Source organism: Rhinolophus sinicus, linkage group LG10 (genome assembly GCF_036562045.2).
Source record: "Rhinolophus sinicus isolate RSC01 linkage group LG10, ASM3656204v1, whole genome shotgun sequence".
NCBI classification, from domain to species: Eukaryota; Metazoa; Chordata; class Mammalia; order Chiroptera; family Rhinolophidae; genus Rhinolophus; species Rhinolophus sinicus.
Genome location: NC_133759.1, coordinates 76,533,747 through 76,551,761, shown reverse-complemented (window position 1 = coordinate 76,551,761; position 18,015 = coordinate 76,533,747). Strand labels below are relative to the sequence as shown.

Below are 18,015 nucleotides of genomic sequence, written 5' to 3'. Positions count from 1 at the left end.
CTAGGCTTTGAAATCCATGAATCCTTATATAATATTCTGTTTGTTCTTTACTTTTAAAAACAAGAAAATGAACATCCAAGTTATCTTAATTTCCGAAGGCCTGGCAAATATCCTCACAGCATCGTCATTAACACCTTTCCTCTTTAGAGTGTCACCACTGTCTCCTACACTGGCCACCCTCTGCTCCCCAGTAGAAAGCACGAGGCAGAATTGCCTGTGGGACTCCTCTCATGTTTCTGATTCGTCCTGGCGGGGCTGTCTGGTCTGCCCATTTTGCAGGTGGGTAAACTAGAGTGGGAGGTATGTGGCTGGTTCCTTCAGGGCTGCAACTGGTGGAGCAGTTACTGCTAAAATCAGGTTTTCAGCCCTCCTGGAAGCTGTGAGGGTCTTGTTTCACAGTGTCCCTCTGGGACGTAATAAAACTGATGCCCCCTCACGTGTACTGCAGGGAGGCTATCGGTAGCTTCGGAACAGTGATTTTTTTTTTTTTTCAAACATATGAGTGGCACTTCATTTGTAAAGAGATTTCTGATATTTTGTTGTTCTCTGTGAGACAGGAGACGAGCTTGGACCCCCTCACTTGGTGGCATTTCTCCAGAGCTGGCACCTCCTTGTTGGTATTTCCTTGTATACTTGGCTGCAGGCTCCAGGTGGTCCCAGGAGAAGGCGGAAGTGCAGGCTTCCCCACCCACCCAGCCCAGAAAGACCTGTTTTAGCTGGATTATTCCCTTGGCTCTCAAACTAGCCCTTGAGTGTAGGGTTAATCCCCTAACCCTCTCTTCGCCTGTCTTTGACGGCCCGGAAATAATGTGCTGGAAATCAAACAACAGGAAGGTTTTCCTTCTGCCTTTAACTGAACGATACAAATGGAATAATGTACCAAATGCTTGGGGTGTGCTCAGTAAATGGGAGCCAGTAATGGAATACGTGCCACAAAAGGCATCACTTTATTTAGCTGTATCCTGTCAGTCCAAGTGGAGGTTTTAATTGCAGAATGGTGTCTTGCTAGCAAAATGAAAGAGGTTAGAGTCAAGTTTTTAAAATTCAAATGAATGAATGAAAAATTGTAAGAAAGGTTGTTAAAGAAGCATTAGTTTTAAGAGCGTCTCAGATATGAAAAACTTAGAATTTGGATGTCAGAATTTCAATATTGATTCATGCTTCCAGCTCCACTGTACCAAATGGTTTATACATTGAATACATGGGCTTCCTTTTGTAGCTTCTTCAGGCAGCTGGGGCTTGGGGAGCTCTGAAGCAGGGGGCTTCCTCAGCTCTTCTGAGGCTGGAGTGAGGCTGTGCTGCTCCTGGTTGCCATCAGGACACTGGCAGGACCTGGGGGCCAGCAGCTGCCCACCTCAGCAGGTCGTGCCCCACCTGTGCCAGGCTCATTTGGCTTCGTCTACGGAGACCTGGTCATGTCGAGATCCTTGCAAGCTGTTTTTCTGGCATTCTCTTCTTAGTAGTGGGTGCTTTTAATCCCCACTTTCCCAACCCACAGAACCAACATTTTCTCAGAAGCCACTGAATCCCATAATACTTCAAGTGACAGACTAAGACTGACCCTCGAACGGAGGATGGCTGGATACATGGATGAGGAGGTGTGACCTCTGTCCTGTGGCCGGGCTCGACCACCCTTTTCCTGAGCCTCACGACAGCCTAGGATACGGAGCACAGCCTAAAATGGAAGTGAGAAGGATCCAGCGATGGGATCTCAGGGTCCTCATTCATACTCTTTCTGCTGCTGTCAAATAATTTTTTGGTAGCTGAAAATCTGTAATCGATTTTTGGATTATGAAAAATATTACTCAGTGCTCACATTATATTGATTCAAAAATAAAGATTATGCAGTTCAACTGCACAGTAAAATACAGCTTTATGGAATGGTAATTTTTTTACTTAAGTTCTTCTACATTATAGTGGAAGATAATGGATTCAGGAAGGGTACAATGAGGAATAAAGCTGTTGTATTGTATTGGTTAAATGACATTTAAAATGATTTGGCTGTCAAATTCGTGGAAAGGTTATGAACAGTGAATGAAAAATCTAAAATTAATTCCCTACTTCAAGAAAGTGTGATTTATACCATAATAAAATTACATTTTTAGTTAAAGAAATTTAGTCATTAAGCAATGCCCATGCGCTGACTCTCATTTATAACCATCTGGTTTGAAGCTTCTGCAGCAAATAATTTTTTCCTTAGGCAATGCATCTGAGCCTTGGTGTCAATTATGTCAGTGAATTTTGTTCTGTACACTCTGCTACAGGTTCAGGGGGTTGAATTTTAAGTACTGAAAGACAGATTTTTATTTAGCCTCAATAATTGAGGCAGCCATTGAACTCATTTGCCCCCCGCATCCCCCAAATAATCTTACATCTCTCCCTTAGCTATCTTCGTTAATGACAGTAGAGACGATGACAGCCACCATTTGAGGACAGCCAACCACCATGCTCAACATGGTACAGGCTTATTATTATTTCCCTTAATCATCACAACAACTTTGTGAGGAGGGTCTTATTTTACACATGAACAAACTGAGGTTTAGGAAGGTGAAATCATTCACTGGGGGTGGCAGAGGTACAACTGGCAGGAACAAACCAGGATCCGGCCCAGGTCCATCCAACTTCAGAGTCCCAAGTTTTAGTCCCTGTCATGTGTCTCATGAATATTCATCGAGTATTTGCTTTGAGGCAGCAGAGTGTAGTGGTGGGATTTCAGAGACTTGAGTCTAGCCCTGACTTGGCCACTTATTACTCGTGTGATTTTCAGCAAGCTGCAACCTTTCCCTCAGTAGAACCTTCTTCATCTATAAGTTAGGAAGGGTGATTTATTCTCCCTCTTTAACAAACTTCTGATGTCTATTGTTGGGTACCTTGTCCTATTATATTTTTTAATTTTTGATGGAAGCATATGAAATATATAGGAAAGTGCACACATCTCAAGTGTAGCGCTCAATTTTTACACGGTGAACATAACCATGTCATCGTCACCAAGCTCATAATTTAGAACATTCCCAGCACTTTGTGTCCCCTTGGTCATGATCCTCCCAAAGGTGATCACTAATCTGTCGCTAGAGAGTGCTTTTGCGTGTTTCTGAAATTTATGAAAACAAAACCCTATAAATTGTACTCTTTTGTGCCTGCTTTCTTTCGCTCAACATTAGATCCATCCGAGTTATTACACATTGCAGAGTCTGTTCCGCATGGCTGTGAACTTGTCCATTGTATTTACCCATTCTACTGTTGGTGGACATTTGGGTCGTTCCCTGTTCTTGGTTACTGCCCATCATGCTGCAGTCAGCATTCTTGGACATGTGTTTTGGTGCTCATGTGAATGTACCCATGTTGGACATTTACCTCGCAGAGGAATTATTGGGTCAGGAAGACACCAGTTATTTTAAATAGAATTTAACACGTTGCATATGGATCACGAGAATCTTCGTTTTTTCTGAGCCATGTGTTAAGGACGGATAACGAGAATTCTCATTTTTACTGTTGACTCTTTTTACTTCGCACATTTTATTGAATTATTTGTGTTTCGTTAATAACAAAGGAAGCTGCTTTCTGCAGTATCACACCAGGAGGGATTACTGACATCATAGGTGAGTAAATCCTAAAAAATTCCATAGAAAAATAATAAGTGACATAGAAGCATTTACGCTTTAAAGAGAAGAGTGCATTTTAAAGTAGTTTCTTTTAAAAACCTGCCGGAACAGAGGGGTATGAGGGATTTAAACCCCGCTGTACGCAACGTGTTAAGATAGGGAATTGGCTAAACAGATATTAAAGGGTTAAAAAGCCAAAAAGGACCCACTGAGATAACTAAGAGCAATAACTGCAGGAAGCAGCTCTTGTCTCCATACACTCGAGGCTGTGACCAGTGAGGGGAGTCCTCCTGGTGCTGCTTCCTCTGACAATACAAACGTTAACAGTTTCATCTCCTTGTAAATATTGGTATCATCAGTTTGTTTTTTTAATGTTATTTTCTCTATGGTGTATAGCAGTATTCCATTTTGGTTTTAACTTGTGAAGTTTCTGTTAGAGCCTTTTGCTCATTTTCCAATTAGGTTGTTTGTATTTGTCTTATTTATTTTCAAAAGTATATTCTCTATTCCAAATGAGTGCTTTCTCTCTCTCTCTCTCTCTCTCTCTCTCTCTCTCTCTCTCTCTCACACACACACACACATTCCCTTAGAGTCATTCACACACACATTCCCTTAATGACTCTATGTTTCACTGTCTTAATTGTATCTTTTAATGAACAGAAGTCTTCATTTTAATAAAGTCCAGGATATCATTCTTTTTCTTTTTGGTGTGTGTTTCACATCCCATTTAAGAAATTTTCACCTACTGAAAGGTCATGAAGATATTCTCTTATGGTATCTTCCAGAAACATTATTGTTTTACCTTTTACATGAGATCTATAGTCCATCTAGAAATGATTTTTATATGGGTTTTAAGGTGGGAGGTTATGGTTCATGGTCTTCCACATGGATAGCCAATGGATCCAGCACCATCTTCTGAGAAAGCCATCCTTTCCCCATTGTATTGGGTTGACACTTATGTTATAAACTCAGACACTGGGTATATGTAGTTTCTTGCTCAATTTTGAATTCTGTATACAATTTTTTTTTTTTGGATCAGCCTTCTTAGGGATTTATCAGGTTTATTCTTTTCAAGAACTAACTTTTGGCTTTAAATTTTTGTGGTATAATTTCACCCTTATTTCACTGATATATGCTCTTATATTTCTTTCCTTCTACTTTTTATGGGCTTAAATTGTTCTTTTTCTAGCTTTTTGAGATATATGCTTAGCTCATCAATTTCTAGCCTTTATTTTTTTTCTAACATATACATTTAAGGCTATAATTTTCCTGTAAGCACTGCTTTAGCCACATCCCACAATTTCTTAAATGCTATAATTCAGTTGTCATTCAGTTCAAAATATCTTCTATTTCCTTTGTGATTTTCTTTTGGGAGTTATGCAATATACCATATTTTGCCGTGTATAATGTGCTACTATGTATAATGCACTCCCATGTTTTTTGCCCAAACTTTCAGGGAAAAAAAATCTTTCGTTTTAATTTTTTAATTCAAAATTTTATTTGTTTATATTTATGTACTTGTTTTTTTGTATTATAAAGGAATTTTAGCATTTATTTTTTAACATATTATGGTACAAGAAATTTTATGTAACAAATAATTACAAAACACAAGAACAGATACAAGGTACAGGAAATTTTATGTACCGGTAACAAATTTACAATATTTATGCATCATAGAAAGCCAAGAACTCTTGGTCATTGCAAGTTCATCATAAGTTCAACAAAACCGATTATCGTATTCCAGGGTATTATTTTGCATACAGATATCGTTATTGATTTGAGAATTACACTTTTAACTCATAAGCATAAATAAAAGAATTAAAAACGTTTCTATAGATACGGAATTAGTACTACTCATGTACCTATAATGTGTATCCTTATTTTCCCTCACAAATTTGGGAAAAAAAGTGCACATTATACACAGCAAAATACGTTACTTTTAAATTCATGGGTCAAATGTTTGGATATTTTTCTCTATTTTCTTTTGTTATTGATTTCTAATTTAACTTCACTACAGTCAGAAAACTACATGTGTTCTCTATGTGATTTTAATAATTTGACACTTGTTGGAACTTCCTGATGGCTCAGCATATGGTCAATTTTCATAAATGTTTGGATATTTGAAATGAATGTGCTGTATGCAGTTGCTGGGCACAGTGTTTGGTGTATATCAACTAGGTCAAGTTTATTCATCATGAGGTTCAACTCTTCTATATTCTTACTGATAGTTTTCTCTATTTATTCTGAGTTAGTGACAGAAGTTTCTTAAATTCTCCTACCATTATTGTGGATTTGTCAATGTGGATTTCTTTTTTTAGTTCTTTTATATTTGACTTTATATGTGTTTAGTCTATGCTATTATGTGTGTACAAATTTATAATTGCTATATTAAAATGTCCTGTTATCTTTATGAACCATCCCTCTTTGTCACTAATAATAATAACAATAATAATTCTTTACACCCACTTTCTCTTTGTTGGTGTTAATGTGGTTTATCTTTTCTATCTTTTTACATTCAGCATTTTTGTATCCTTTTATTTTTGGTGTGTCTCTTGTAAGCATCATGTAGTTGAATTTTGTTTTATTATGTCAATTTTTGTATTTTAGTTGGATTATTTAGTTATATTTAATGTGCTTAAATCTAACACATTGTTCTCTGTTTTTTATTCCTTTTTTCCCCCCATCCTTGGTCTTTTTTGCATTAGTCATTTTTTCTTTTATCTCACACCTTTGGCCTCATAGCACTAATTTCATCATTTTTTGGACAGTAATACAGCATTATAATATTTCAATTCTATTAGATCTCCTGACCGTTTGTGATCATATTGTTACCTATTTTAGTTTTACAAATATTATAACCTTAAAAGGCATCATTGTTGTGTTAAGGAGCCAAATTAGAATGATCCATTTTTCAATCCTTTCTGGTGCTCTTTATTCCTTTTTGCATAAGTATGTATTCATCTGAAAAAGAAAAGATTTCGTTTTGTGCAAAGTGTTCCCTTCTATTGCTCTTGCTGTTAATCTGCTGGCAAAGTATTCTCTCAGTTTTTGTTTGTCTAGGTATATTTTTATTTTACCTTTCGAACACCCATATTTTCACTGGTTATAGAATTCAAAGTTTTTTCAGAATTTAAAAAACGTCATTCCATTGTCTTCTGGTTCCATTATTTTCTCCTGAAAACTCAGCTGTCAGTCTTACTGCTGCTCCTTTGTAATACATCCTTTCCACCCCTACTGCCCACCTCTGGCTGTTTTTAAGATTTTGTCTTTGAATATTCAACTCTTTTTCTTTGAGTACCTGTTGATGGTGTTCTGTGTATTTGTCTTGCTCGGGGCTTAGAGAGCTTCCTAAATCTCTGGCTTGCTGCCTTACGTCAATATTGGAAAATTCTCAACCACTGTCTCTTCAAATATCGAGTCTACTTAATTTCCCCTCTCCTTTCCCTCTGAAACTTCAATTACAAGCTCGTTAGACCTTTTCTCCATGTCCCTTAATGTCTCTCATAGTCTTCTGTATTTTTCATTCTTTATTTTTCCCTTTCAGATCTTTAGTCTGGTTATTTTCTACTGACTTACCTTCCATCTTATTATTCTTCTCTTTAGTTATGTTTAACCTGCTGTTAAATTCATCTGTTAAATTCTTTCGGTTATTTAATTTTCAGTTCTAGAATTTCCATTTGATTCTTAATTTAATTGATTCAAATCTTATGGTAAAATCCAGCATATTTTCTCCTATTTTCTGAATTTATCAGTCGTAATTATTCTAGAGGTTGTGTTTGATAATTCTAAAATCTGGATAACCTGTAGGTCTGTTTCTTCTGTCTAGTTTATTGGATTTTAGTCATTTGATCCCATGTTCTGCCATGCCTTGTAATTTTGGATTGGATGCTGGCCATTATGTATGAAAAATTGTAAAGTCTTTGGATAATGTATTGTCTTCCAGAGAGGATTTACTTTTCTTTGTTAGACATAGAATACTGGCAGATCATCTTGGTCTGTTCATGAATAGAAGTCCTTTGAGAGTATGTGAGCTTAACTGAAAGTCAGCTACTTTTACCAGGGCCACTCTTTTTTGGAAAGCCTAATTTTTGTCTCCTTAGCACCACAATATTGTCAAAATCTATGCTTAGTTTGTTTTTAGCTTATTTGAAGCTAATTTTTTGCTTTTTTCCCTCAACCTCTTGCCCTTTATATGTGCAGCTCAGGCATAACCATATCACTTAAGAGGAAGCTGTTTGCAGAATACTGGGCTCACTTATTTCTGGTTCCCTTTTCCAGGATTTTAAACCCTCAAGTTCTAGCTGCTTTTGTAGCCCCATTTCAGGTACCCCAAACTCAGTAAGGCTTCTTTAAGCTCTAGTACATCACTTTCTGTTTGGCTTCTATACAAAACTGCAAATACCCCCAAAGGAAAAATGTGGCAGCAAATATAGGGCTCCCCTCAAAGGACTTTTCTTATGTCCAGGTATTGGCTCTTTAATATCTGTCTGTTTTTGTGGCTCACGTATGCCTTCAGAAAACTTTGTTTTTGTTTGTTTGTTGAGAATTTAAACCCCTTAAACAACTTTTATAGTTTCTCTTAACAAAAGGATTGGCTTAATTCAAGCTATTCTTTCATAGTCTTTCAAAGCAGAAGTCTATCTCGTCTAATTTTCACTGTCTTTATGAGTTAAGTAAAGATGAAATGTTGTTACATGCATAAGCTTTGGAATCAGACTTTGGAATTTAAATCCCAGCTGGCCACTGAGAAATGAAGTTGAAGAAACCTTTAAAGATCAGATACCCCCATTTTAATTTAAACTATTTCAGATCATAATAAAAGGAAAACTTCCAAATTCATTATATGAAACTGGTATAATTTTGATTCCTAAAACTGAGAAAAATAGCACCTAGAAATTATAGACCACTCTCATTCACTCATTCATGAATATTAATGCAAGAACATATTTAAAAATCATAGAAAACAGAATCCAGCAATATATTTAAATTGATGGATTTAAATATATCCTGTGTGTGTGTGTGTGTGTGTGTGTGTATACACACACACACACACACACATATATATATATATATATATATATATATATATATACACACACACACACACACACACACACACGGTGGTGTGTAAAAAGATAAAATATTGCCATTTGCAACAACCTGGATGAATATTGAAGGTATTATGCTAAGTGAAATAAGTCAGACAGAAAAGGACAACCACATGATTTCACTCATGTAGAGAATATAAAACAACAAAGTAACAAACAAGCAAACCAAACTCATAGATATGGACAATGGTTGTTGGTTATCAGAGGAGAAGAGGGTTGACGGAAGGTGAATGGGTAAAGGGGGTCAAATATATGGTAACGGATGAAAACTAGACTTGTGGTCGTGAGTACATGAAAGACTATACAGTTATCAAATTATAGCATTATTAACCAATGTTACCTCAGTAAAAAATATAAAGAAAAGACAGAATTTTCTAAAAAGAAAGAAAAGCTTATTCCAGAAATACAAGGATAATTGAATAATACCAAATCTACTACGTAAGTCATCAAATAATAAAGCTAAGGAGAAAAAAATCATATGAGCATCTTCATAAATGCAGAAAAAGTATTCAATAAAATTCAACACACATTTTTTAAAATCAACAAATATGTATTGAGCATCTGCTCTATTATAGCATCGAGCATGCAAGAGTGAAAAAGATACTGGCACCATCTCAATTCACATACCAGTGGAGGGAAAGAGCCAATAAATGAACAAATAAGAGGACAACTGGAGCATTTATTGAAAAAACATTTATTTAAAAATACGCCTGGATTTCATTAATATAATAAACATACCTTGGGGCAAAAGCCAACATTTTCACCTAACAGGGACACGCCAATGGTTTTCTTCTTAAAGTCGGAAAGAAGAGCAGGAAGCCCAGTGTCCACAACATTTCACATTAAATTGAGGAATTAATTAACTAATGAAATAAGACAGAGGACGCATCTAGAAACATAGGAAATGGAAAGGAAGAGATGAAATCATCATTTACAGGTTATATAAATATACAGATGGAAACCCCAAAATAACTAATGGGAAAACTATTACAAACAATAAGATATTTAGTCAAGTGGCTGGTTATAAAAGCAATATATAAAAATCAATTGCCATCATATACACAAACAAAAATCAGTTAGAAGATATAATGAAAGAGAAATTCCATTTATGATAACAAAAGATATACAAAAAAGAAATGTGCAGAATACATACAGGAAAATTATAAAATACTTTTGAAAGAAATAAAGGTAGACTCGAACAAATTACTTGAAATACCACATTGTTAAAGAAGATACAACCTAATACAGATGTTAGCTTTCTCTAAGTTAATTTATAAATTTTATGCAGTTGCAATCAAGCTGCCAGACAGTATTTTCTAGAGCTGTAAAAGCTGATTATGACTTTTCCCTGTTCCACAAACACTAGTTATTTCTTGGAGCAGGAAGTGGAGGAACTGCGTGGGAGGGATTGGGTTTGCTTCGCGCACGATATGCCTCATGGCTTTCATAACTTTCATTGCACTTACCACTCTCCATGCTCCCTCTTCTGAACCCTGAGCTGGTGAATGACCCTTCAGGAAGCAGCAGCCCAAAAGCTCATTTGGTTAATTGTGCTGTGCCGATGGGCTGCTGGCCTGTAACATGTACCGTCCATTGGCCTCCTCTTGGGCTTTTGACTCCTTACAGAGGTGGCCCTCAGAGAGTGTAATTTGGGGAGGACACACTTTTCAGTGCCTCCCCAATTTCCTCTCTAATATTGCCTTCCCCTCTTGGCCCCAAAAAGATGGTAGACAAGAATGCTAAGGTATGAAAGGCAATGCCATTTGTTTAAAAAGTGCTGGCTCTGAACGGTCTTCTTAGTTGTGATGGTGAGGAGTTGGCCCAAGTTTGCTGTTTTATCTTTTCTTCAGTTGCTCGTATGGATTTTCACTTTACTTGCAATATTAGGCTTTTATCCTTGACTGGTCATTTATGATGAATTAGAGACACTTTTTATTAGTTATGAAACTGCAGTGTCTGTTTTCAGCCTTTCCCCCCTATTCTTACTGAGCCTTTTCTCCTTCCTGAGCATGCCTTGTACCCTTCTCCCACCCTACCTTTCTTAAGCCATTCCCTCTTCCTGGTACACCCTTCCCTCCTTTATTCCCATCTGAAAGCCTGCCCATTCTTGAGTGCTATTTTGAAAGGCTATTTAAAAAACCCTTTTCTTTATGTTTCCAGCTGAATGTGAATATACTGGTATTTATCAAGGCAGAATCACCCCTTTATTTCTCAGTAATTAGTGTTTGTTCTGTAGCCTCCTGTTTGGCTGTGAATATCTTCAATGCACGAACTTGTTGCCTGTGTAGCTTCTGAAATACTTTGCTTCTTGTCCTGTACGTAGCAGGAAGATGACATTAAATTAAGGAAAAACAAGGGCTTAATTTAGTCAGTGGCTTGGACTGGCTATCCATGTTGTCTGTTAGCTCCTACCCTTTGGAAATTACTGAATTGAGCATAATCCATCACCAGATCATGCCAGTGACCCACACAGGAGCAACGATGGCCTTCATTGTGGCACCACTAACCAGAACCTGCTCCTAGCCAGATAATTCTGGCTCTTGCCTACTTATGTTTCCCCAGGCCCTACCAGCACCTGCAGTCTAGGTAGAGGGTAGAGCATCAGCCTGCAACAAGCTCTTCCTTAACATTTGATACCACCCAGATTCCACATAAGGAACATCATGAGAGCTGGCTCTGCTCATTTAAAACATGCATGATTAACAATCTATATGTTTTTTGCCTAAACCCCAAAGCAACAAGTTGTTTACATTTACAGGTGTGTGTGTGTGCGTGTGTGTGTGTGTGCGTGTTTGTGTGTGTGTGTGTGTGTTGAAAGTTTAGTAGACCTAGCATTACTGAACGTCATGTTCTTGTGACATGGTATGTGAATAAATGGCTAACAGGAGGTGAGATGTTTGCAAGCATCTATACACGTACATTTTTCTTCAACAACAGTCTTTATTTTCTTGCAGGAATCCAGAAGCTTTGAAGTCACAAGAAGAGAAGGTAGGGAAAATGCGTTCGTCCCGGTTTCATTCTCAGTGTTGAGATCTTGGAAGTAGTTTGTTGAAGCTAAGATGAATGTTAGACTGTAGACAGCTTTTCTTTGAAATTCCATGTGGCCTTTTCTGGATGCTGACTGGCACATGGCTTCTAGGAACTGCAAGAAGTGAAGGCCCGGTTTGCTTGTGAGAGCTTTGTGTTCTGCCATCATGTATCAGAGGTGCGGTCTAGAGAACTGGCTTATTCTTGATCATGTTTACAGTCTCTTGCAATAAGCCTCATTTTTTAATGAAATGTGATGGAATTATTTAGTTTCACCTGGCAAAGATAGCGATAGCACCAACAGTAAAATAACGGCTTATGGTTTGAGGTATTTCAACATCTGGGAAAAGATGCCACTGTGAAAAATATTTCTGATTAGATTTTTGCAGCTTTAGCTAGGCTGAAGTAGAAATAACCAATTAATTTCCGTTTTGAAAACAATTCCATGATGTTCTATTTTCCTTGGCAGAGTAGTACATGTGTTTTGTGGTTTTTGAGGTAAGTATATATGGGTGGTAATTTCTAAAATCTTTTAGTGGAAATTGAAGTTTCCCTTATTCATTTTCAGCAAGACCTAGTCTCTAATAAGAGGGTATCTTTTGGATGATTTATGGAATTGTCACCAATAATCCTTGTATTGCAGGGGTGGGAGGATGAAGTAAAAAAACCAAAGCGAGTTCTTGGTCTACAGTCTGGCCTTTGGTTTTGGTCTTAACCACATCCTTCACTGTGACAATGTCTCAAAAAGAGTGGCAATCTTTAAAAAGTGAGGAAATTCCATATTGACTCCTAAATCTAACATATTCTTGCCTCCTGATTAATTCTTAACAATGAAGGATTTACAATGGCCGTATCATCAAAGTGTGTTTCTAGAGCTTGGAAACCTAACCTCTCCATACTGTCTACCGTGTTTCCCCGAAAATGAGATCTAACTAGAAAATAAGCCCTAGCATGATTTTTGCAGGGTGACATCCCCTGAACATAAGCCTTAGTGTGTCTTTTGGAGGAAAAATTAATATAAGACCCGGTCTTATTTTCTGGGAAGCATGGTTTATTGGTAGTACTGGTCATGTGCTGCTCTCCATGGTGCTGGAACCTTAGATTCAAAGGATGTGGCCAGTCTGGCTCTAGGAGGAACTTCTGGCTTCCATTCCCATTTGCCATTGTCTCTGGTTTTGGACTAAGTGTCCTCTGAATTGTATCCATAGGGTAAACTGAATTGTTTGGGTATCAAAACTAAATGAGATTGGATAAAGGTGAGTGGGGCAGGGAAGGTATGTTGCTCATTGAAAATTGTGTCCACAATGGGCACGATGACCATACAAATTGGAGAGAAATAGCCATAAGGAGAGAAGTTGGCATGAACTTTGGTTTTGAATACTAGTCTATTCACGTCAGTACCCCTGAGTGTTACTGTTTGGAATTAATTTGCCTTATGGAATCACATATGCACGCAACTGTTTTGGAATCTTACTGTCCTTGTGTTAGAAATGATTCTAAATAGGAAGATGGGGGTATGAGAGGACCATATGTATTTTTACTCAAAGGCATAAAAAGGCTCCAAATCCCTAGAATACTGAGGGTGTCTGAGGATGAGCAGAGGCGTGGTCAGGCTGTGCTTTACTCATTCATAACCCCCTCCTCTCCTGAAGCAGCAGCTTTCACAACTGGCTGACCAGAACAATATGCTTTGGGTTTGTACTGGCAAATTTGTCTTGAGATCACGTAAACCTTTTTCTTCCTATTGTGAACTGATGTCTCTCTTGCTTGTTTCTGTCAAAGTTGAGTTTCTGAGGGTTCCTGAAATAGCACAGTGCCTTAGTGTCCATGATTATAAGCTGGCAGGTAGGAAGAGTGGCGCCTTGCAGGTTGGTTACAAGTATTTTTGTGTCTGAGAATTCACTGACTTGGGGGGTAGCATTATTCTTCTCCAGAACAGGGTATGGGTAAAAAATAACAGGCACTGTGACTGTTTTCATAAGTTATTATTTCTACAAATACAAATAAGACATTATTGTCTAGCCACCAATACTTAAGGCTGGTTTGTTCCTTACCTTGGACTTAACCTGGAACTGAAAACGGAGCAAATAATTTTTCTGCCCAGTTTACCAGGCCCAGGAGAGTCTGTAGAGGCAGCCTCTGGACCACAAAATCTAAGATATTTTCCTGGTTTTGTTTTGTTTTCTTTTAATACTACACCTGCCTCAGGAGAATCAGCTTGATCCATGGTTCAGTGCTACAATTAGGTGACCCAATGCAACTTCATACTAAATGACTTTTGGAAACTCTTCACAATGTCCGTGAAGCAAGAAGTTAGAGGGGCTAGTATCAGCGGTGGAGGTGGAGTCCAGGGTAAATGATAGTGGGGTGACATGAATGCACTATGTACTTTAGATCCCTGCCTTATCGCCCCCTGCACTCCTTGGATCCCCAGCCTTGGATCCAGGGGTGTTATGGTTCCCAGACTGTAGCCCAGCTTTCTTACCTCTGGCCTCGCTCACACTGTTCCTACAGCCTGCATGCTCTTTGTCCCTCATCTTTGTCACCTCCCCCTTCTGCCTTCCAACTCTTTCTTTTTTTTTTTTTTTTGAAGCGTTTAGCTAACCCTACTTTATCTGAGAGGTAAGGGCAGTGACCCTCCCCTCACTCGCCCCCAAAGCCCCAAGCCTGTAGTTGCTCAATAATCATTTCTTTCTTTCTTTCTTTTTTTTTTTGAGAATTTTTGTAAGTTTATTTGAGCCAAGCTGATGATATATGCCGGGGAACAAGATCTTGAATGTTCCTCAAAAATCATTTCTTGAATTAAGTGCAAGCTACAAATTGCTTTGCATATATTGTCTTTTCACTCTGATCCTGCCCTAGTGATATATAAGTGAGGCACTTTTTTAAAGGGTGTTCTGGGGATATCCATTGGATACTCCTAGCTGATGCATCAATGAAAGTACTCCGTGTTCAAATAAGCTTGGTTTTATGGGTTGAATTATGTTCCCTGCAAAAGATATGTTGAAGTCTTAACCCAGAACCTGTGGATGTGACCTTATTTGGAAATATGGTTTTGGCAGATGTGCGACAAGTTTAGATGAGATTGTACTGGCTTAAGAGGGGCCCTAACCCAGAAGAGGGACATTTAGACACAGACACACAGGGAGAATGCCATGTGATGATGGAGGCAGAGCTTGGAGTGATGAGTCTATAAACCAAGAAATGTGAAGGATTGCTGGCAACCACCAGAAGCCAGGAAGAATCCTTCCCTGGAGTATTTAGAGGGAGCATAGCTCTGCCAATGCCTTGATTTCTGACTTCCAGCCTCCAGGGCTGTGAGAAAATTAATTTCTCTTGTTTAAAACCACCAGTTTGTGGAACTCTGTTATAACAGCCCTCGGAAACTAATGCTTAGGCAAATACTGGACTCAATATTGAGCTAGTTTTGTACTTGTTGTTGAAGTTTTTCTTGCAGAACCTCTCAGGTCTTTAATATGCTAACTTTGACTTCTAAGCATGGAGTGTAATATGTAGCATTTCCCAAATTTAGTTTCTTATGGCATCTTAGTTTTGTTGTCTTTGATCATATTTGGGGTTGGCATTCCATGTAATGCCCTTTGCAAGCCCTGCTATAAGAACTGAGGAAGTGCTTCCTGGGTGTCCAGGCTGAGGACATGCCCTGGCACCAGTGACTTCCAAGGGCAGTGCATGGACAGGCGGTGCGGTGGCAATAAGATAATCACTTTCAGTTGTTCTGAAGACCTTTCACTTTCTTTACCTCCTGTGACCCTCAGCAACCCATGACATGAGCAGAGCATGTCATGCTTCATCTGCTTACCCTGGAGTCTCCTTCCTTTCTGGCCATGCTAATTTTATTAGGAAACAGGACTTCCTCTAGACCAGTGTCCCTCTGATGCACTGACCGTCTCTCTCAGGGGGGCAGTGGCTTACATGATCTTGCTTCATCACATGCAAGGGCTTCTCTACGTACATGTCCACTGCCAAGCCCAGAGAGCTGAGAGGGACTCTTGGAAGAAACCTTCCTAGGGGAGCTTTGTTTCCATGTTAGATTTGTGGTAAGGATTCTCCGGGGAATCTGGAGGGAGATACAGTATCAGAGATCGTGGCAGGGCTGCAAGACTGTGGGATGTCATTTGGGAAGGACATACACCTTTCCAGCTGGACGAAACCCTTTCGCCCTCTGGGCGGTCCTGTGTTATCCTTATGCCCTGGGACCCACCTGTGCTAGCGGCATGGGGGAGAAGAGCTGGCTGTTGCTTCATCTGCTTTCCTGTGCAGGTGTTTTTACACCTCCCTCCAGACACCTACCATTTAATTTCAACTTTTTGTGAAGCTTCAGCAAAAGGTGCCAACCTCACCTTTCCAAGACACGCCTGTGTCCACTCGGAGGGCTGGTGCTGATTACAACTGCCAGAATTCATCTGCTCAAACCACTACTTTCCTTGAAATGATCCCATCACTTTAAATTACAGCCATGAGAGAACGCTTGAGTGAGCTGAGCAAGTGGCCGGGATAATTCAGCCCTTGTCAGCCATCTCTTAGGAGCATGGCGGGATCTGTGAGCTATTCAAGATGTCTGTGATTGTGCTATGATTAGAGCCTGTGAGTTTTGGGGTGGGCACCAGTGTCACATTGCATTACCCCACAATGACTCACTCACATGTAACAGTCCATAGCAGCCTGGCCTGGCTTCCAGCAGCGCTGTGAGGGAGCCCTGAAAGGGGGGATGTCGCTGTCTTCGTGGAAAAAGAAAGGGGAGCAACAGTCACACACAGGGCCGGGGTGGCTCCAGCTCCTTAGCAATGCACACGTCCTAAATAAACATGACCTGCCCATCCTGAGTGTGCAACGAGAGCCTCACGTTCTGAAAACCCTTGGAGCATGTTCCTAATTGACAGCTGCCTCTCATGGCCCCTTATAGTTCTCTGCATCTGGGAGAAGTTCAGCTATCAAGAATTGCATTCTGTTTACCATTAATTTTGATTTTGTTTAGCAGCTGTTTTCTGGATCTCTCTATTGCCTGCATAATCTGTCTTGGTATAATGTGAAGTGGCTGCCTCTCTTCCATGAAACAGATTAATACACTCTTAGCTTCTTTTGAGGTAACTTCTTTAATGGCTGCAGATGTAGAGAATTGAAAAGGGAACCATCCGGATTTGACAGTGCCTGGGGCACTGGGTCCTTTTCAAATCAAGGTTGCCATCTGGGGAAAGAGATGGAGTCACCTTCCCCATCCTACCCTTGCTCACATACCGTGGAGTTTGCTTGTTCTCTCCTACAGTCAATCACTGGGCTCCAAAAAGTTGGGAGTGACATCGCTCTCCTTCTATTTCTAACTTCACAGAAACTGGCTCCTTCTGGGCAGGGCTGTTCCTTTTCAGCTGCTGGAAGATATTATACCTACTTGCCCCAGGTTGAGTGGGAAGTGGATGGCGCAGCCGGCTTGGGGGGGGGGGGTCTGGTTGAATACAATGAATTATTTGGTTCCCACCTCTCCACTTACAGTGTCATTTGGTGCTAGTTACTGAATCTTATCTGGAAGAAAAAAATGGGGTTAGAAGTAGCACCGACCATCAGCCCCAACTCTGGGTGGCAGCTACCCAACTTGCACAGGCTGAAGCCGGAAAGGCTCGTGAAACAGCAGAATCCCAGGGTGGACATGAATTCAGGAGCGGCTGGTACAAGGGCTCTCACACCCTCCCTTTCCTTCCTTCTCTTGGCTTGTTAGCCTCTTTCATGCAGCCCTTGCAGGGTGGCAACAGGCAGCTGCTGCTCAGTCCTGGCCGCTCACCAGCCATTCCAGAGGGTGAAACTGCTTCCCCCCAGAACGACATGAGAAAAGTCCCAGTGAGGATTGTGATTTGCTGGGCTTGTATCATGACTCAAGCCCTAAACCAATCACTAGGGCAGGGATGGGATGGAATATTGGGAGTGGCCAGGTGAGAGCACATGTTCTCCCTGTGAGGGGTGCAAAATCACCCTCACTCAAACGTTCGGCGATGGGGACAGGCTGGCTCCAGAGGAAGGGTGCTGGCAGTGCCCTTCCTGGCTTCGTGGAGATGTGGGGCAGGGCTCCGTGTGGACAGCCCTTGGCGCAGTATGGGTGGTGGCGTCAGTGCCAGTGAGGTCGGTAATCTCCACCATGGCTCTTCTTCTCCTGCATTTGTAGTCTGGCCTTAGACATAGAGTGAGGAACGTCTCAGGTCAGCGAGTCCATGTCTCCAAGCAGACTGAATGTGACCGTGCCTGCCATAGCCTGTTGACCTTCCTAGGAA

At 40.0% G+C, this 18,015-nt stretch overlaps 1 protein-coding gene across 2 annotated transcripts in view; it reads left to right on the top strand.

Annotated features, from left to right (window-relative positions):
• FSTL4 (follistatin like 4) overlaps nucleotides 1–18,015 on the top strand; it is a 365,366-nt gene that overhangs the window by 21,769 nt on the left and 325,582 nt on the right. For both annotated transcript variants that reach the window (XM_074313508.1, XM_074313507.1), the window contains exon 3: nucleotides 11,665–11,698. In XM_074313508.1, the coding sequence (XP_074169609.1) occupies nucleotides 11,665–11,698 (34 nt within the window). The remainder of the gene's footprint in view (nucleotides 1–11,664; nucleotides 11,699–18,015) is intronic.